Source organism: Asparagus officinalis, chromosome 1 (genome assembly GCF_001876935.1).
Source record: "Asparagus officinalis chromosome 1, Aspof.V1, whole genome shotgun sequence".
Taxonomy (NCBI): domain Eukaryota; kingdom Viridiplantae; phylum Streptophyta; class Magnoliopsida; order Asparagales; family Asparagaceae; genus Asparagus; species Asparagus officinalis.
The window spans coordinates 33,332,018-33,353,388 of NC_033794.1; the positions used below are offsets into that span (position 1 = coordinate 33,332,018).

Sequence of the window (21,371 nt, forward strand, 5' to 3'; positions counted from 1 at the left end):
TTAAGGGTGTTTCTATAATTTTTTAAACATTGAGGTGTTAACTATAAATTTTAAATTCTGCGCAGACTGCTGTTAATTTCTTGATTTCATGTTTGTTATTTTAAGTTTTGAAACGTCAGGATATTTTTTATAATTTTGAACTTTTCAAGGTATTTTGCGTAATTCTAAAATTTTAGTGTTTTTTTTGTAATACATGTATTATGGTATGTTAACTATTGTATAATTCCTTTACCTTAACAAACTACTATCGTAAAACTATTTTATATATTTTATCAATATTATTTTTTAAATTGTTGGGCTATAGATAGTTCACATGAGATTAGTATAAGATATAATTATGATTAGGATAGATTAATATTTAAATGAAATATTCAAAATTATGAAGGGTAATATAGAACCATGAAATCTTTCTCTGAACTTGTACTTTTAAAGATATATTATATATATATATATATATATATATAGAGAGAGAGATTAATGTGTATCCTTGTCATAGAAGGGGATTTCCTCATTGACGCCTATGTGACACAATCCTCACCATCCTCTAAGTAGGAGAGAGAGTGTGAGTTGGTGGGGATTGTGTCTACTATATGAAGATGGTGGAGATTGTGCCACATAGGCCGACAAAGAGGGAAATCCCCTCCCTATGCACAGGATACCATAATAATAAATAATAATAATATGTGTATGTATGTATGTGTGTATGTGTGTGTGTGTTGTCTCGTGGCTGTGTGTGTATTTGTGTATGATTTGTATGATGTGCATACAATATATATGTATATTGTTATATATATATATTATATAATCTATATATTATATATATATGAGATTTAATGGTATCCTTGTCATAGGAGGAGATTTCCTCCTTGACGACCTTTAAAATTACAGTGAATGAGCGACATTGTAGTCGATATGCCGCCCGTTGAACTGATCTACATATTCTAAAACCCAACCACACCAAGTTTGGGGAACCCGTCGTCGTTTGACCATTCATCCAACTCGTATCAATTTAACGTTTGAATGAATAGAACTTTTCACATGGCTCGATCGGAGGTCAAACGACGACGGATTCACCCCATAACTTGCGTGTGTTGGGAGCTTTTAGTAATTATGTAGATCAAAGTTTCAACGAATGGATCATCCACAATGTCGCTCAATCATGTGATTTGTAGAAGCAGTCATAGAAGGAAATCCCCTCCTATGACAAGGATACCCACTTATATCTCTCTCTCTCTCTCTCTCTATATATAATATAATATATATAGAGACGAGAGAGAGAGATATTAATGGGATATCCTTGTCATAGCGAGGCGGATTCTTCCTCTATGCACGCTGTATCTAAAAATCACATGATTGAGCGACTCTTAGTGAGGATGATCCGTCTCCGGTTGAAGCTTGACTCTACATATTCTAAAACCTCAAACACGCCAAGTTGGCGGGTGCAACCCGTCGTCCTTTGACCATTATCCAGCTTCGTATCAATTTTAACAGGGGGTTTGAATGAATAAGAACTTTTCACATGGCCGATGGAGCGGGTCAAACGACTTGACGGATTCACCCCAAACATGTGTGTTTGGGTTTAAATATTGCTAGCATCAAGCTTCAACGGACGCGTCAGTCCATAATAGTCGGCCCCAATGCATGTGATTATTAGAGGCTGTTCAAGGAGTTAAATCCACCTCCTAATGACAAGGACCCCATTAATCTCATATATATATATATATATATATATATATATATATATATATATATATATATATATATATATATATATATATATACGTGTGTGTGTATGTATATTTATGTGTATGTAGTATGTGTATATAGATGTATCCATGTATTCATACAAACATATATACATATGTATACATACATACATATGCGTACAATATGTATGTATACATACGTACGTACATGTGTGTGTGTGTATGCATATACACAGATACATACATACATACTTACTTATAGGTAAGTGATATTGAAATATCAAATCACATTGATCTTGTTAAAAAATAGAGTTTTGCATTATCTTGGAACTTTTAATTATACACATCAAAGCATATAGGGTCATTGGTAGCAATTCCCTCTAATCAGTCTTATATTCAAGCTCTGATTATATGGTCAAACCTACCTACTATAATGATATAATGAATCTTCATCCTCTAATCAATTTTACAATCAAGTCTCATTTATTTGGTCAAACATAATCAATGACTATAGACTATCTGTGAATGCGTGCACACTCATGGACATGTGTCGGTGTACTTGGAACCGTCTGCTTTTCAATGCCTTCTCAGCAATCAGATACTGTTAATCCCTACACTTACGAGGCTAGTATTGGGTTGCTTGATATTTCAGCTACATCAGTCGATAGTCTGCATATTGGTTGAGGAAAACAAAAGCTTTACCATGAAGACATTACTTTTTCAGATGTTTTTAACTTTTGTATACTAGTTTTGAATAGTCAAAGTAACAGATCACTGAATTCTTGTTGGGCTCTTATCCATAAGCTCCCTTTATTATTTGATAGGAAAAACATGGAAATCCCTGTCCTCAAAGCTAGTGCAAGAATTTCATCAAGACTCAACTACCTATGTCCTCAGTTCTTTCCTGCTCCCGGATTTTGGTCTCCGAAGAATAATAGCTTCTTTCCACAGCCCAATGGTTATTGTGAGGTTTGTTCATCAATCATTATTTAAGTGCATCCTAGTCAGGTTCCGATTATTAGCTCTATTGAGATGATAAAGTGCTGATCAGTTGGTTAAATTTTCCAGGATTCCTCTCCAGCTTTGGCTAACAGAATTTCAGCTGAAAATCTTCTCAAGGTACTGAATGAGGTCATGAGTTTATAAATTGTGTACCATTATATAAATGAAGATTATGTTATATGACCAACTGCCTGTGCTGTTCTATATAGAATTTAATAGCCTTAAGTTCTTTCTAATTGTCATACATGTTAAGTATTTTACTGCTATTAATATGTTCGGTGCACAACCTTCAGGATGCTAACACATCATGTCAATAATTGCATGTTTCTGTCGTCTATGTGTGCACGCACTGACACTAAAACCAATAATTTAGAATACAATAATTCATATAGTAGAAATTTTCATAAAATGTCCGCAACTTACCAATGCAATATACTATAATATATATAATATATATATATATATATATATAAATATATATATATCTGTATTTCGTGTTTGTTTTGTACATTATTGTGTACATCTAAGCCAATCAGGGCAAGAAGAGCACAATGTATCAGTAACTTAAGGCACTCACATCCGTCCATGTGTGCTTGCGTAGTTGCGTGTTAGTAAGTCTCGCACGTTTATTTTGTACGTTGTTGTTTACATCGAGAGGTGCATGAATGACACTTAATTTGCTGATTCTTTTTTGAGGTAATCTACAATACTAAGTTAATAAGGTCGAAAGCTTTAAAACATCCATTCCCTTTTCTTCCTTTTCATTTCTCTTTTTCTTGTTTTGTTTTTTCCCCTATGCTTTTCTTTTGTCACATTTCTCAATCCAAACCCTGTGATTAGTGGACATCTAATTTCTAATATTAAATGTTCCTGTCTACCTCACCTTGCAGTCTGGATGCTAATTAACAAAATTGGGGAAAGTTATATGATATTCTTTCTATGTCTTACATAAAGCATCTAAATCATTTTAGCATTGCCAGTCTGTTAATGCTGACATTGTTTAATAATCTTGTAGAGTTTGTAACTTGCACTATCTGAATACTGTGGCTGATAACTATATGCTGCAAGTTAATTTGCTGCTATCTTTACATGAAGCATAAACTAATTTGTGAACTCTCTCCTGAATCTTTTGCAGCTATTTCTATACACTATGTCTTCTAGATGGCCTCGTGCTTTAACCAATTTTGTTTTAGTTTATGGTTTCTCATTTCTTGTTTTCATTACCATTTTATTTATTTTTTGAAAATTAGCACAACAATAAATGGGCATGCCTTCTTTTATTTTATTTTTGAGAAATGAATGCAATTTAGTAAAGTGCTTCCCTTCTTTTTATGCTCCAGTTTCATCTCCGTCCCCTTTCTCAGCTGGGTCTGGACCACTCGGCTATTCCGAGCATGATCAATCACAAAGAGATTGTTGATGAACTTCTAACAGAAATTCCTGAAATTGTTGATGTTTCAGAACATGTCAGTCAGTTCTGGGCTGCAGAAAGTAAAGATGTGATGCCTAAGAAAGCTGAAAATATAATCATGGTGGAAGAACCATGGATGAATGAAGCTTCATGCAGTACCAAGGCGAACTTTGAACTTGTGAGATGCAAGGAGAGCACATGTCTTGTAGATGGCATTGAGAAGAGCGGAGTTACTCAGAATTTTGATATTCCTCCTTGTTTGGAGAATATAACACGGGAAGACATGGAAATTGTTCTTCTGGGTACAGGTTCATCACAACCTTCCAAATATCGCAATGTCAGTTCTATTTTTGTCAATCTTTTCTCAAAGGGAAGTTTGCTTCTAGATTGTGGAGAAGGAACATTGGGACAGTTGAAAAGAAGGTTAGTCTGAAGTTCAAAAATCTATTTTACAATTTGATTATCGTTTCTTGCTACTCTTATTGACTAATTTTGCTTCTTTGTGCCAGATTCGGTGTGGAGGGCGCTGATAATGCTGTTAAAGGTTTAAGATGTATTTGGATTTCTCACATTCATGCTGATCATCACACTGGTCTCGCAAGAATACTTGCACTGCGGTCTCAATTGTTAAAGGATGTGCCACATGAACCTTTGCTTGTGATTGGTCCAAGATCACTGAAGAGGTTTTTAGATGCTTACGCAAGGCTCGAAGATTTAGATGCACTGTTCTTGGACTGTAGGCATACAACGGAGGCTAGCCTAGATTCCTTCTTCAGTTCCAGCAATTCCGAACACGATAAATATCAATCTCAAGAAACTACATTATTTGCTCAAGACAGTAGAATGGAAAGTTTTTGGAAGAGACCTGGGAGCCCAGTTGATATTGCCATGGCTGAACCACTTTTAATTAGACTGAAGTCGATACTTCGTGATGCGGGTCTAGAAGCTTTATATAGTGTCCCTGTCATACATTGCCCTCAAGCTTTTGGTGTTGTCCTAAAAGCTGCTGAGAGAATAAATAGTGTCAGAAAAACTATACCGGGTTGGAAGCTTGTTTACTCTGGTGATACTAGACCTTGTCAATCCCTGATAGATGCATCTGCTGACGCAACAGTTCTTATACACGAGGTTAGTAATCTTTTAACTCTTTATCTTTGCATACATCTAGTAAGTTTGTAGTTAGTTTATGGCCATGGCTTCATTGCAAAGAGCCGACAAAAAATATGTTTCTTTATACAACAAATTAGAAACCCTTTCCCAAATTTTTTGGGGTCTACTACATGAATCATTTTCTTTATTGGCCTCGACTAAGGACCATCTCCTCAATCAAGTTACAAGCATTTTTGCACAAAAGGTAAACACACAAAATGGAAGATGAAGCTACAGTAGTTCCAGAAAGTATCCAGTGGGCCGTCTTTACCACTGGTTGTGATGATGTGGTGTTCCCACCCAATAAAAAAGAGACAGCTTCCCAATTATCTCAATCAGTTTCAACTGCTTAATTTTTCAAGCCCTTCTCTATATCATTCCTCACCGCCTGTCTCGCATCTCTCCCACTCGGCCACCAACCTCTGCCTCAAATGCGACGAGGTGGAAGAGCGCAAGGGTGCGGGAAGGTGGGCGCTGGATAAACGTACCGCTCTGAAATCTTCTACTTAGAATGATCTAGAGACCCAAACCCTTGAAACTTTAATATTGATGCATAATACAAAAAATCCCCAATTCTAATACATTTATATATTGTAGAATCTCTCAGGTTATTGTTGCTCGGATTGCAGCCCGTACGAATTGAACTCGATTATTCTTGAATTTGTGTACCAATTCTTAATTCTTGACCTAGTTGATGAAAATTTTGGTGGGAAATTTAAGATTGCTTTTGAACTATGATAAAAAAAAAGAAACTGTGTTCAGGAGAGATCACGTAGGCGATCAAAATGCCACAGATCAGTCGAGAAATCAGCCTCTGACGAACAAAACGCCACCTTCTTTGGTCTCCTTTAAAAGTATTTGCAAGTAAAGTCTCATCCCACAACTATTTTGTTAATATTTTATCACATTGTTGGGCTCTTTCTTCACAAGGAATTTGGCTGCAATCTAATGAGGGAACGTTATCTCGAAAGTTGTGGCTCTCATCACCGTTGTAGCATTGGCGACTGCAGAATGGGGAAGGAAGTGAAAGGGTCAGTGAAGGATTAGTGATAGGGTTGAAAAGATGATAATTGATGTTAATATAATCAGACAGCTCTCTTTTTTTTTTATTTGTTGGGGACACCACATCACCCCATCCAGTGGTGGGGACGGCCCACTGGATACTTTCTCCAGTAGTTCATATTCTCATGAATTCATACCTGACAAGCTATGTTGTACCAGGTCACGCCTATTAGGGATAAACTTTCTCGGTGTGAGTTAGTCATATTATTAAATACCTTTAACGTTGAATAAGCACGTAGCAGCATTACTAGTATTTTGCCAAATAGGTGATGTGTTGGCAGGCAATCATGAGGGGGACTCCGATAGGGAGTATTCCCTCATCTGGCTTATGCACCCTTCTACTGAGCTTCACTACTAGTACTTTGCCCATGTGGCCTTTTGTATGATTTTGATATTTTGTGAGGGAAGTGCTATATTTTGTACCTATATGTTTCTAAACTCTTTTTAATAAATGCAAGAGGATCTCCCACTGTTTTTATGATTAAAAAACATGTAGCAATATTTTATTATCAATTCTGGATGGCAACTACCTAACAACAACACTTTCTAGATAAGCATCCGATTTGTTCTATTGTTTGCCTCGTGTGTAACATGTTGATTTATATGGGTAGTACATAATTAGAGTCAGCAGAATGCATGTTGATGATCCTTCTAATAGTATAGGCATAGATAAGAAGCTATGGAAGTATGGATATTGCGTAAAGTGTCAGTTTCCTCTGTAACAATTTGACCAACACATCATGTAAGTACTTAGAGTTTCAAGAAATTGAAAAACCACTTGTCATATTTTTGACGTCATTGTCACCGTTATGTTCTTCACTATTGTTTCTGCAGGCGACATTTGAAGATAGCATGGAGGAAGAAGCAATCGCAAAGAATCACAGCACAACTAAGGAAGCCATAGGGGTTGGTTCATCAGCTAGAGCATATCGCATTGTACTGACTCATTTTAGCCAGAGATACCCAAAAGTCCCAGTGTTTGATGAGGCGCACATGGATAGAACTTGTATTGCTTTTGATCTAATGAGCATCAACGCAGCAGACTTACCTGTTCTTCCTAAGGTGCTTCCATACCTTAAAGTTCTTTTCAGGAATGAAATGGCTGTCGACGAATCTGATGACATACAAGATGTGGCTGTGCAATGATAAGTTCAGAGGGATTGTGTTTCCTTTGTTTGAAAATTTATGTTGATTTGTTTCCATTAACTTTTCAGTTTAATATGTAACAATTTTGTCAGAAAGATTTGTAATTGTTTTATGTCCACACGGATATAAGGCTAAGCTCGCTGAACAACCTGAACGGTACGATGGTAAATCCTAATTCTTCCCCTCTCTAAACCTAGAGTTTTGGATTCTGGTCCAATCCATCAATTGTACATCTAGAAATAGTCTGATTTCGTGAAGACCATGGCTAAACTTGATGTCGAGCTCACTATAGAAGAGCACAACCTCCTAAGGAGATGGGGGGTGATGTGAAGCTGAGGAGGACGATTCTTGATTTATAATTATCAATTGTTAATTATACGGGACTAATAGTGCCATGTATTTTAAGGATGAAATTGTATAAAATCGATAATTTTTTGGACAGCCTTGATGGTGTAACAAGAAAGAAGTTGATTTTGTTAATGTTTTTTTTGAAAGTGGTTTTTTTCAAAATTTCTCCTTTCTTTTATTATTATTCTAAAAAAAATCTCATTATTCGGCCCTCATGTTTTTTTTTTCCAATCCTATTTTGCTTTGCCCATGGCCTATCAAATATACAAAAAATCAAAATTACATTGACCTGGGCGTTGGAGTTAAAAATGGAAGGAGATTTTTTTTTTAAAATAGGTCACTTTTGCTAAATGTGATTTTTTAAGCACACGGGACTACTAGTTCTATGTGTTTAGTGGCCGCTAATCGACCACTAAACAAGATTCAGAAAACCCACGGGACAAGTCTCATGGGTCTTCTAAATAGTTTTCAGAAAATGCACGGGACTACTAGTCCAATGGGTTTTATGAATAGTTTCTAGATCCATGGTATTTCTAATGTGCACGGACTGAGGTTGTCCCGTTTGTCTTTTGTACTGAAGTGGTAATAGATATGATCCATTATAAGTCGACCAATAACAACTATTATTTGGAAGATGAAAACTCTCATTATAAGCCTTTCGGTAATGATTCGTTGAATACCAAGCAAAACAATATCGATCATAATGTAATCTAGTGCCACCATCCTGATTAGAACTAGCCGCTAAAACATGTTCACATGATAATTTTTATAATTGTGGTATATTATAAGTACAACTAACTCCTGATCAAAGAGATAAAACGATGCAAGTACCTTCACTATTTTTAACCTCACATTCATTGTCGTTGAATAGAGTTATTTTACATGATCTTACAGTCATAATCCTTTTCTACAGAATACTCTTATTTTTTTTAGTGTAACTTGACATCTAACTTGCACCATCACCACATCTCTTATTAAAGTATGTGTTTAATTTATAAAACATCCTTTGCAACCAAGACTTGAATTGGCATAGCTCGGGCACCCTTGAGTACGTCATTGAAACTTTCAGAGCAATTAGTCATCATCATACTATAGCACACTCTACCATCTCTATATAATACCCATCGATTTTCGTATTGTAGCTTCAAGTTTTGTCCAATCCAATTGTGTGCTTCAACTGATATGAACTTAATTTTCTCTCCCTACAATGCTCATATACTAGTGTGTCGACTGCACACCTGGCTTGCCACAATAGATTTTGCAAGTTGACCTCTCCGTATTTTTTCTTAAAATTATCTTTTATATGCCTCAAGCAATACCACTGATGATGTGGTGCTCCAAACCCCTCGTGCAAGGCCCGTTGAATTCCTTTCATTCGGTTGGAAATAAAAGTAACCGTTCTAGGACTTTGAACAGTAGGGATGAATCTGTAATACATTAAAAAAATCACTTCCAACTCGATGTTTCCTCTACCTCAAAGATTGCGAAAGCCAATGGAAATAACCCACCATTTGCGTCTACACTGGTCGCAACAAAGAGCGCTCCTTTATACTGGTCATATAAATGTGTGCCGTCGATGCTCAAGAGCGTATGACAAATGAGAACCCTTTGATAGCATGTCCAAATGCCCAAAAATACTCAGCATGAACCTCTCCACTCCCTGTGCAATCTCTTTAGACAATATTTCGTATTTGATACCCGGATTTTTCCTCTTAATTGCTTCAAGATATTGCAAAAGTAATTCATAAGATTTCTCCCAATCTCCAAAGATTTTAGTCAACGCCTTCCTATGTGCATCAATGCTTTATATTTGGATATAATTATTTTTTCTCATATTGTTACCATTGTAATTATCTAACTTGGAGTAAGATTAAGTTCCCACCTTACTTCAGGCATAATTAGCTTTAAGATATAAGAGGAAACTGCTGTCTTATGATCAATATTGATAGGCAGATTGCAAGACGTATGGAGTACGCAATAACTAGAGATCATAAATTGCCCATTAGATTTTTTCATAACAGCTGCATTAAGCTTCCATGGACACTTTGAATTTCTTTCGTCTTAAGCACTTGCATATTCTCCTTTAGTTTCTCTTTGAAGTAGCATTTTACATGATAGTTGGTTGTATTAGTTTTCACCGGCTTGAATTTAACCCGATTCTTGTTTGACCATTCACGTATGGCGAAAACCAATGTTTTTTTATTTTTGAATAGATCCCCTTTTTTGAAAGCGAAGTCCTCGGGTCGTTCGAAATTAAAACCAAGCTTAGCGAACTCAGCTTGTGAGGCATTTATCCACTCATTATTTGAAACTCTTCTCGTAACGGTTCTTCAAACTCCACATAATCATTGTTTACACAAAATTCATCCGTCCAACAAGTGTCCTCATCAATTCCTCCTATTGCACACTGCATGCTATCAAGACCCCCCCTCCTCTTCAGCATCTTCATAATCACCATCCGCATCGTCATCCTCTTCTACAATAGAATCAACCGATAAATGAACTGTAACACGACCCGAAGCGTTGTGGAACATATCACTTGACGTTGCACAATAGGGAGCTTGAGTCCATGTCATTACACACGAAACATTTTCTAAGTGCACGGCCTTGGAGATGAAATGAATTCTCTCGAGTTATTTTCTAAGTCAAGCATACAGGAGAACTCTCCAGGAGCATTTGAAACATGGGCAACACCAGATATTGGAATATTTTCAATGAACAAGTCGATTAAAATTTGGTTTTCCGCAAGTTGTATCTTGTCATTCAGTTCTTTATCATTGGTTATCTCTACAACACTTGCTCTTTTTTCATTTACCGGACAATTACAGAAGACTTTTAGTGGCATACTTTGCATGATTATAATTCTAGTAACTCTGTATATTTGCTCAACCATTAGATCGAAGTTGCAATTTTAGATAACATGAACATTTTTCTAGATCCTCCCTCATATATATATAGGCATATTATTCATTCCAACACTCAACTTCCCATTGAATAAGCAAATAATCGATATTTCATTTGCCATTCGAACTGAAATATTAACATTCATCATATGCAAATTATTTATATTATTCAAAAAATTAAATTTTATACATCTTATTTCTACCTACTAGTTAAACTGTAGTTGAAAGACTCTCTATATCAATTTTAATCTATCAAAATTTAACCAAATCCTATTGTTTATCATGATTAATAAAATTATTGTAGATATACAGTTATTTCCAAACTACAATTTTAACTAAATAATAGAGAGAAAATTATGCTTTGATAAAAATCTAAAATTCGTCGGCGTCGAAGAGGCTAGACGACATCATAGGTCAACAATGCAGAGTGAACTTTGGGAAATATCTCAATTTGGGTTTGGAGAGAATGAGTTTGGGGAGAATAAAAGAGAGAAAATTGAGGGAGAAAGAGGTAATTTGGGAGAGAATCAATGGAATGGGGGGAAGAGATCGGGAGGGAGAGATTGTGAGGGGGTTTATCAATTAGGGTTTGGAGAAGGAGAGAAATCGAGAGAGAGAGATGATGAGGCTATGCCCTAAATTTTGGGCACAGCTGGGGCTTAGATAGGCCCGGCAAAAACTATTCAGAAAACTCAGTCTCTTGGGTTTTCTGATTCTTGTTTAGTGACCGATTAGCGACCACTAAACACACATGACTAGTAGGTCCGTATGTTTCAAAAGTTAGATTCAGTGAAACTGACCTCTTTTTGACTAGATTTGATGAGCTGGTAAAAAAGAGGTCGGTTTTGCTAAATATTTAGCAAAACCGGCCTATTAAAAAAAAAAAAACTCCAAAAAAAGGAATTCTGATTTTATACGGGCGTGGAGAAGCTTCGCCTCACGCAGCAGACTCACCTCCTCGGTGACCAACTACTCTCTCTTATTTATTTTTACCACCCGTACCCTCTTCATCTTCCCTCTTCAGACTCTTCCCCAAAAAGAGGGGCGAAAAAAGCCAACAGATCCAGCCAGGATTTCAATAATCTTTTCTAGGGTTTCGAATCGACCATGGATTCGAGCAGGAGAGCGGTCGAGGCGTACTGGAGATCTAAGATGGTCGATGGAGTCACATCGGACGAGGACAAGGTCGCTCCCGTTTACAAACTGGAGGAGATCTGCGATCTGCTGAGGACTTCTCATGTCAGTATCGTCAAGGAGGTTTCCGATTACATCCTCAAGCGGATTGATCACAAGAGCCCCGTTGTCAAGCAAAAGGTTTGATGATTTGGATTCTTTTTTTTTTTGCTGATGCCTAATTTACAAAGGTCATCCAATTGCGTAGAGCAGTCCGATTCGCGTTTCTAGCAGAATTTCTCAAAGCGTACTATTTAGCAATTAGACCCGTTTCCCTGAATGGCGTCACTCCAGATTCCAATTATTGAATTTATGCTACTATTTTTTTTTTGGAAAATTAACAAATAGCAACCGGAACAGGTGGCTTGAATGATATCGCTCGAGATTAGCTCTTTGATTGCTTACCTGACCAGATGGTTGAAACTTGTTTAGGAGATGAATTGAAGAAATTTTAATATCCCTTGTTAGCATTATCAGATCTATGATGATCTAAGAATATGAGCGCGATGTCCGTAATTTCGACTCTCGGGTGGGTTTTGATTGGGACTGGTATTTCATTGTAGAATTGTACAGCATCTCGTCATGAGAATTTTGGGACAATCCGCTTATTTTACTTGTTGGATGCTAACATGAAACTTGCTTAGAAGTTGGAACTATAAAATTTTACAGTTCTCTGCCAATGAGGGCTGCACTATAGGTAATGTACAGTGATCTTAAAATAAGTCGCACAATCTCTCAGGTAACAACAGGCGGTAAAGTTACTGAGAGAAAAGTGGCTCTGTCCATCCCACTTTTCGTATTGTGGTGGAGCGTCATCCTTTGTTTTGCACTGTCTAGCGGAACCAGCTGTTAACTTGCGTTTGAGCTAGAAATAGATGCAAACTAGAATTTTAACTCTTTGTTTGTGCTTGTTATAGGCTCTACGTCTGATCAAATATGCAGTGGGAAAGTCTGGTACGGAATTCCGCAGGGAAATGCAACGTCATTCAGCAGTAATGCGCCAGCTGTTTCACTACAAGGGGCAGCCAGATCCCCTTAAAGGAGATGCCCTTAATAAGGCTGTTCGAGACACAGCCCATGAGGCTGTGTCAGCTATCTTTTCTAATGAGGACAACAAGGCAGTGACACCGGCAGAAGGTATCCAAAAGCGTATTCAGGGTTTTGGCAATACTAACTATCAAATGCCTACAGAAGAGAAGAAGTCGTTTCTCAGTGAAGTTGTGGACATAGGACTGAGCACAATTGCTGTTGCTAATTCCATCAGGAAAAGTGACAGCGGGAGTTACAAGAGCCCGAATCTTCGAAGATCTCTAACTACAGAAGTAGGTGGCCGAGATAGATATGCAGGAAATGATTATTGCAGTGGAGATGATTCTTCTTCAGGTTCTTCAAGAAACATGTCTTCAGGGACATGGGGCCAAGATTCGAGAACAGCGGCAACAATTACAGCATCTAATGAAGAAACAGCTTCAAATCATACAGGGATTAAGAGTCGTGAGGAGAGGCTTTTGGAGACCATTGTCACTTCAGGGGGTGTACGTATACAACCCACTCGTGATGCTATCCAGGCTTTTCTCACGGAGTCATTGAAACTTGATCCAGTGGCTATGAGTCATGCACTTGAGGTGAAACTCCACTCGCCCCTATGGCAGGTATGTTGGCACTATCCTTGATCTTTGATGAATTCTGATTGATATTCAAAGTTAAATAGACACTTCTTAATTTAAATAGAGGGGATTTAAAGATTTCATTTGGTTGAGTATATACATATACAAACTCAATACAAAATCAGTTTTGTTCTGTCTCACTCCAATCCCAAGTTTCTAGGAGCAAAATCATTTTCAAACAATTTGGTTTTAACACCTTGGTTGGGAAGTAGAGGGAAGGAGAATAAAAACTAAACTGAATTGTTCTCGTTTTCTAAATTAGGTAGGCTTTATAAGAAAGATGAAGATAGAATAAAAGCTGATTCAAACTGGGTTATCTAATTCTCAATCTAGTAGGCTTTATAAGAAAGATGAAGATAGAATAAAAGCTGATTCAAACTGGGTTATCTAATTCTCAATCTCAAACATGGTACTATCAGTTCTAAGATAGAATAAAAGCTGATTCAAACTGGGTTATCTAATTCTCAATCTCAAACATGGTACTATCAGTTCTACTAACTTGCTGTCACAACATAAGAATTTCCCGCCTGCTTGTTTCAAACAAGATGTCAAATTTATGAGTAGAGTTTTCCGTACTTGTCTCTAAACTTATAAGTAAAATTTTTTTTGCATAAAGTTTTTCCAGAAATTAAAGACCACAAGGATGTCGTTACTCTATGTTTACTGTAAAAACTATTGCTGTTATATGTTTGTTTTGTAAGTTTCATATACCAATAGAATATCAGAATTCACATCTGCCATATTAAAACTGGGCCACACTTGCTGTTTATATATAAGGTCTCTCCACTAAATTCCTGAAGGATTATTAAACATACTAAAACCTTGTAGTATATTTTTTTTTGGGTGAAAATTAAAATTGTTCAACTATTTAATATACTAGAGTCAATTAAGATTTATTTTAAACTTATGAAAGAGAAATGTGATCTTTTTTGTTTTTGTTTTGTTTTTGTTTTGTTTGGTTGAAGTTTGACACTCTAGAATTCAATTGTTTTTACAATAAACCCATTTGGTACCTGATTCCAATATTTCCAGTCCTACGCTACTCGAAGATTTATTTTAATCTTATGAAAGAGAAATGTGATTTTTTTGTTTTGTTTTGTTTTTGTTTTTGTCTAGTTGAAGTTTGATACTCTAGAACTTAATTGTTTTACAATAGATCCATTTGGTACCAGATTCCAATATTTCCAGTCCTACACTATTCAAACTACAGAATTACTGATTTGAATTACCTAAAAGAGCTACCCTGAGCCCTATTGGTATCAAGATCTTAAACTTGTTTGAAATAGCATAAGATGTCATCTGATTATTAACATACTAAAACCACATTTACCAGACTGCTTTTACGTTAATTTGTTTTTAAGTTGTTCAAATGAAGAAATTACATTCTGTTTAGTGTGGTTACTGAAACCATGTGATTACTAAAACTGTATTTTGTTTGGAATTGTCAGGTCCGGATGAAGGCCTGTTGTGTCTTGGAATCAATTTTGAGGAAAAAGGATGATGAGCATTTATCCATTATAGCATCTTATTTTAGTGAGAGGAGAGAATCTGTGGTTAAATGCTCTGAAGTACCTCAAGTTTCTTTGAGAGAAAAGGCAAACAAAGTAAGTAGCCTCATTTTCCTTTTTGTCCCCGTTGAAATGTTGTTCAAAGTTATTCTTGCTATATTCACTATGTCTTACTTTTTGCTCCTCAGCAGAGGAGTGCTTTTTCTTGTGCATTTCTACCTATTTCCATGGATTTCCTGTATTTGTACCTTAATATTTTCATAGCATATCCCTTTTAATATATTCAAGGTTTAATGTAAAAATTGGTTATTTGTTGTATGATTCACATTCAATGATCTAACACTTTGAATATGATTTAATCAAAATTCAATCCATTTTCAAGTTGATGGGAAAATTAGAGCCATTGTAGTGTATCGGATTTTAAAATGATATTCTTTTCTGCATTTCACTTTCGGTCAGCAGTTTTCTTCTATTGCGCTCATATTCTCTCTCTGGGTGCCACAAGGAGTACAGAACTGGTGAATGGGATAATTGCTTGTGTTTATGTCTCAATATTTTAGTTTTCTCTTACCCTTCACATTTATTTGATTGTATTCTGAATAGCAGCCAACCCCCGGATATAGGTGTTGCACCAGGCAATCAGGATTGATGCTGCTTATCTATAGGAATAGTATGGAAAACACCTTTTTCTGTTGTGGCCGTTATAAATAAATATGACGTTCTATTGGACCATTTACGGTTCTTGGGTTTACTGGAATCTGTTTTTGTTTTTGTTTTAAGTTATAATCTGATAAAATCTACATTCAGAGCCCAAAGCATCCAAGACTTAGTAATATAGGCACACAAACAACTAAAATCTTATCCTCTGAATCGATAAAAAGAAAAGAAAAGCACGATATTAATCTTCTTAAGTTGCGTTTATGGTTTGTCATCTTTTCCCTTGTCTACCTTTTTATAATAGTTCATTTTTGCCTATTTATATTTGTTTGTTTCATTATCTTTTTTCTCTTAACTTTCCTGGTCAAATTCCAGCTTATTTTTGGTTTTCCCACTTTTTGTATGTTACTGATCAGTTTAATGCCTTCTTTTCTTTAGGTTTTAAGTCTTTTGGATGGGGACAAGATTTCTGGAACAGGGAACCAGGTGGAGCAATCTAACTCAAGGCCCATGCCAGTTCCAGCTGTTCAGATGCCCGACTTAATCGATACAAGTGATGCAAATGATTATGGAACTGAATCTTTAACACAGAAGCATGCTGACCAAAATATTGGAAACCTGACAACATCTGGTTCTTTGGTTGATGATTTGTTTGGAGATGGCCCTGTTGCTGGTCTGAACAGCAGTGAAAATAGAAGTGAAGATGACCCATTCACAGATGTATCTTTCCACGTGACCGAAGAGAAACAACTTGATGACATATTTTCAGGCTTGACAGTTGATGTTAACAAATCCGAGAATGAGCAGAAAGTTAATAAAGAGTTTGGATTGCTCAACGCTTTCAGTTCCAACTCTGATCTTCTTCTACAAGAATCAGAAACGAAAACGAGCAAAGAGCATGACTTGATGCCTGGTTTGTCTCTTAACAGTAATGTGCTAGAGAAGAGCCAACCTTTTATTGGAACTTCCTTTGTTGATACCATAAATCTGTCCAGCCAAATGCCTACGAGCCAATCCAGCCAGGGTCCTGTGAGCAGTGCTCTAAATGGAGGTCTTGGTTCAAACTCCTTATTCCCTATGGCTGCAATGCAGTATAATATGCCCCAAAATATTATGTTCAATCCATCTTATGCTAACCAGCCAATGAACTATGCCGCCATGGGGGCGTTCATTGCACAGCAACAACTACTGTTTCAAAATGTAGGAAATATTAATGCTGGTTATGGGCATGCCGTTGGAAATGCTGTTGACGGAAGTCACTCCTCAGCATTACCTGACATTTTTCAACTTTCAAAAAATCCAGTACAAAGCCATGCTACAACTCTAACCAGCTCGAAGGAGGATACAAAAGCTTTCGATTTTATTTCGGTGAGTTCATTCTTCCTTTACCCAAATAAATAAATTCTGTTTCCTATTGATTTCCCCTTCTGAAACTATCTTCTACCATAAAAAAGGATCATGCTAATAAACGTACTAGAACTGCTGGATTGTGAGATGAAAAGTTGTATGAATTTCACTAGGAGAAAGTACTAGAACTGCTGGATGTTGAGACGAAGTTGTATGAATTAGTCCAATAGCTGTCACAGAGAGGTTTTTTGTTCAATTGCACTTTTTATACATATTAATTGTCTGTCTACTGTATTTTTTAATTAAGAGAATAATCCATTAGCGATTCTACAACATAGCTTCCATGTCAGTCTTAAAAAGGATACAAGTAAACATGCTATGACGAACACTGGTTGATATTCATTTTCTCAATGTTTATTTTCTTTCTCTTCGCTTCTCCTGAAGATCTATGTTCTTTGTGTTATGAGCCAAGTCATTTGTTATTTTCGAAGAACAATGGGCAAAAGTCCCTGTTTGACAGTTTGTTTAATACCATTAAACGCTGGTGCTCTTGGTCTTCAACCCTGTGTGGGTGGTGTCTCCTTAAGTAAGTCTGCATGCATAATATTTTTTACCGGCTTATGTTGCAGGATCATTTATCAGCAGCTCGAGATTCAAAAAGAGTATTGTGAATGTAATTTGACAGCGATATGGACACTGAAGCAGCCTCAAGTAATTCTTTTGCAAAAATGTTCCTTCCCTCAAATTACATGAACTACTGTCGTCATCCCCTCTGAATGTGCAGCCATATTTAAAATGTTTATGTTTAATAGTCTTGTAGATGTGAACATGCATCCCATATTTTGAAGAGAGTTGTTGTAATATATATGTAAAATGGAGGCCAGATATTCAATTCTCGTGAATTTCTATTTGTTTTCCCTGCAAATTGCTGTGTTGGGGCTTGCATTCTCGGTAGCGTGTTATTTTTACTTGCTTTGTCGTTGATATAGCCTTACAGAAATGGTAATGAATAGTGAACAGCCGTGCGGGGCCAAACAAAAAAAAGTTATTACTGAAGGTAATACTTTGCCTCGTGAAATTGTAATGTTTATCCTTCCATCTGTTGGTTGTCAATTTTGTCTTGTTATGTAATTTTGAGCAATGGGTTTGGTCATAAATGATTTGTTGAAGGTATACGTGTTCAATATTTTTCAAGTTAATTTCTTTTGTCTGAAGGTGGATAATTGATGCTCTAAAATTTTAGAGATGCTCTAGACCAATTTTGCTTAAAAAGCCTTGAGCATATATTGTGCTGTGTATGTACTTTTTATATGGAAATCTAAAAAGATACGTGGGCTCTTATGTCTGTGGAACTTTGTTTTCTAAACTAATAAATAAAAAGATCTCTAGAAGTTGTGTGATGTTCGACTGCCCATGACTGAAGGCGGAACGTTTGGCTAATTTTATTTATTTTTTAAATATATCTTTTACAAAAGATTAATTAAAGATACCTTGCTGAAAATCTTCTAATCCTTTGATTGTATATCCTCCGCAACTAACTTTCGAAAATCCTCAAAATTTATCTGTTACCGGAAGATCCTAACAAGCTCCTCCTTATGCTAACCTTTTTATTCACTCCCACCATCCTCTTCTCCTCACACTTGCATCTTCTGCAACCAAATCAAATCAATGGAGGGTACTCGTGCAGCGACCGGCCAGATTGTCCCGATGGGGACCGAAACCGTGAGGAAGGAGGAGACGCAGACCCCCGCAATGGTTCAGCACACAGTCCATATGCCCTTAGAAGTGGTCAGAGTAAAGAAGAAACGTCGTAGTATTTTGGGCCAAGCAGTGCAAGTCATTTTCCGAGCATTGACTGCGTTGTGCATGATCCCAGCTGTCATCTTAATGGTCTTGCGCAATGAGGAAATTGAGATTGTTGATAACAGATACGTCATTCATGCTAGCTACAGATCATCTCCAGCTTTTGTGTAAGCTAAAACTACAGGTACTAATTTATAGCATAAGGTTTTATAACTATATGTTGATAAGTCCCTTTTTTTTGTAGGTACTTGGTGCTGGGTGCTGGAGTTGCCGGATGTTACTCTATTCTTGGTATTGCTCTTGCCTTCTGTAGTCCAAGAAATCGATTCCTCCACACTCTTGATATGGTAAAATATCTTTACTTCCTTTTCTTTTTCCCCTCATCTTTTTAATTTTCTTAGCTATTAGAAAAATTATTTTAAGGGTAGCCTTGGCGCAACGGTAAAAGATGAATTATGGAAACATAAACTATGATTAATATCTTAAACCTTGGCAACTTCATATGAAGGTAATCCATGAACTATGATTAATATCTTAAACCTTGGCAACTTCATATAAAGGTAATACATGAAAGTTTGATTTACACATATATAAGACAATTATTTTAAGATGAGTTAACTATTGAAGTCCTATACAAATATGTTAAGATACGGTCTAGTTTCCCTTGTTCTCACTTTTTTTTGATATGTTAATTGTATCTTTTTTTTACTTCCTTTTCATTCATTTATTATTATATTTTTGCTAATAATTAGAGATCTCAATCAGGAATTCTCTAAAAGCATGACAGCCACATCTTTATGAATTTATTATGAACGTAAATTTCGTTTTTCAACTTCTACCAAAACAAATGAACTCCAAATACCTGGCCCATATATAATACCCTATAGGCACTCTTTATCTAGGTTACTTAACTTACCGAACTTATTCGTTGAAAAAAAATGCAATTTTAACTATTACTAATATTTATACTGAATTATTTCAGATGGTTCTGTCTCTAGCGATGTCAGCTTGGTCGTCTGCCGCTTCTGTTAGTTATATTGGATTTTACGGAAATGAAGACTTGGCGTGGGGCAAAGTCTGCCCATACGTGAAGAAATTTTGCTTGAGTAGCAGATTTTCCCTTTCCCTATCTTTCTTTGGTTCGATATTTCACTTCTTAGTTTGTACTTTGTCTTCTGCTTAGCCCAGAGCTAGTACTCTCAAAGGTATTTAGTGATTAGGAGTCCTAAGTGAATAATGTCTCATAAACATTTTATCTCCGCGCCCTTTCATTTTGTTTTGTAGTTCTATGCTTTGTTTTCTATGTTGACATGATTAAATAATGATGGTTGATTAGTATCCTATTCTTTTCTCGTTGGTGTTTGATTGTGATTTATCAGCTTTCCTTGAGATTGTCTACAATTTGTTTTAGTAGAAATAGAATGAAAGTCACTCTTTTTATCTATAATTTCATGTTATATTAGTGTAAAAGTAACTGTATACTTTTTTGGGAAATAGAGGTTTGTGTTTTTTCAGAGGATGGTGTTTGTTTTGATAACACGGAAATAAGCAAAATGTATTGAACAAATTCTTCACTAAATTAAGCGTTAGATATATTGCACAGATAGAATATAAATAATATATTATCTATCTCTCTTTTTTTCTTCTGCAACAAGCTTTTGGTCAAAGACTCTTAATAATAGTATACAATGAGATTTTAAACATTCTTAGATACTAATTTTCAAAAAGAGTATTGTGAATGTAATTTGACCATGATATGGACACGAAAGAAATTCTAAACGGTTTCCGAGCATAATGAAGCAGCTTTGAGTAATTCTTTTGCAATAATGTTCGTTGTCTCAAATTACATGAATTATCATCTGTTATCCGCTCCATACATGCAGCCATATTTCAAATGGTTATGTTTATTAGCCTTGTTCACCAAAATGTTTTTAATGAAGTTAGCACACTTTGTTGTGAGATTGTAATGTCTGTCTTTTCATCTGTTAGTCGTCAATTTTGTTTGAAGAGGACATGGATTTGGTTTGCAATCTTCAACAATGGATTTGGTTGTCAATGATTTGTTTGTTAACATCCAACAGTTTATATGTACAGGTTTGTTTCCTGTTTGATGTTTTACTTGATGCTTTTAATTGACGGTTGATGAACAAATAAGGGTGCCTGTCCAGGATAACTCTGCAACCTCTTGCAAGGGACGGAGGCATTTGTGAATAACTAAGGAAGTTATGTCCCAGCTGCTGTCTATCTCACTGAAAACTTTGTGGATATGACATCTAAACTTATGATTGTTAATGAAAGCATGCGTGCCGTGCTAACTTCTCATAAATGTCCACTGCAGGTCAAAGTTCAAGGCAAAATCTTGAACACATGCATATATCTATTCAAGGGATTGCTTGCAATAGACCCCATGTACTATGTTGTTTTGTACTACCATGTAGTTTCATTTTAGCAGATAGACAGTTGGGTTAAATTTTTTTTTAAAAAACTCT

The 21,371-nt window shown here is 36.1% G+C and overlaps 2 protein-coding genes across 3 annotated transcripts in view; both read left to right on the forward strand.

The window, feature by feature from the left end:
• LOC109822573 (VHS domain-containing protein At3g16270-like) overlaps positions 1 to 18,027 on the forward strand; it is a 45,369-nt gene extending 27,342 nt beyond the window's left edge. Inside the window, exons 9-17 of one of the 2 annotated variants that reach the window (XM_020388799.1) lie at positions 2,531 to 2,675; positions 2,775 to 2,825; positions 4,049 to 4,542; positions 4,629 to 5,247; positions 7,165 to 7,461; positions 12,818 to 13,552; positions 15,016 to 15,171; positions 16,171 to 17,100; positions 17,709 to 18,027. In XM_020388799.1, the coding sequence (XP_020244388.1) occupies positions 2,531 to 2,675; positions 2,775 to 2,825; positions 4,049 to 4,542; positions 4,629 to 5,247; positions 7,165 to 7,461; positions 12,818 to 13,552; positions 15,016 to 15,171; positions 16,171 to 17,100; positions 17,709 to 17,750 (3,469 nt within the window). In that variant the 3' untranslated portion in view covers positions 17,751 to 18,027. Of the gene's footprint in view, positions 1 to 2,530; positions 2,676 to 2,774; positions 2,826 to 4,048; positions 4,543 to 4,628; positions 5,248 to 7,164; positions 7,462 to 11,665; positions 12,042 to 12,817; positions 13,553 to 15,015; positions 15,172 to 16,170; positions 17,101 to 17,708 lie in introns of those variants that run through there. The other variant, XM_020388790.1, reaches the window with a different exon arrangement.
• Positions 18,696 to 20,223, forward strand: LOC109842173 (CASP-like protein 1C2). The gene is made up of 3 exons (XM_020411079.1): positions 18,696 to 19,049; positions 19,127 to 19,229; positions 19,865 to 20,223. The coding sequence occupies exons 1-3, from the start codon at positions 18,748 to 18,750 to the stop codon at positions 20,063 to 20,065; spliced, it is 606 nt and encodes a 201-aa protein (XP_020266668.1). The 5' UTR covers positions 18,696 to 18,747; the 3' UTR covers positions 20,066 to 20,223.

Bases quoted from the DNA above. Each gene is read 5' to 3' on its own strand.
- LOC109842173 (XM_020411079.1), top strand. From the start codon at position 18,748: ATGGAGGGTACTCGTGCAGCGACCGGCCAGATTGTCCCGATGGGGACC. The intron at 19,050-19,126 runs GTAAGCTAAAAC...TTTTTTTTGTAG, and splicing joins AGATCATCTCCAGCTTTTGT to GTACTTGGTGCTGGGTGCTG. The intron at 19,230-19,864 runs GTAAAATATCTT...GAATTATTTCAG, and splicing joins TCCTCCACACTCTTGATATG to ATGGTTCTGTCTCTAGCGAT.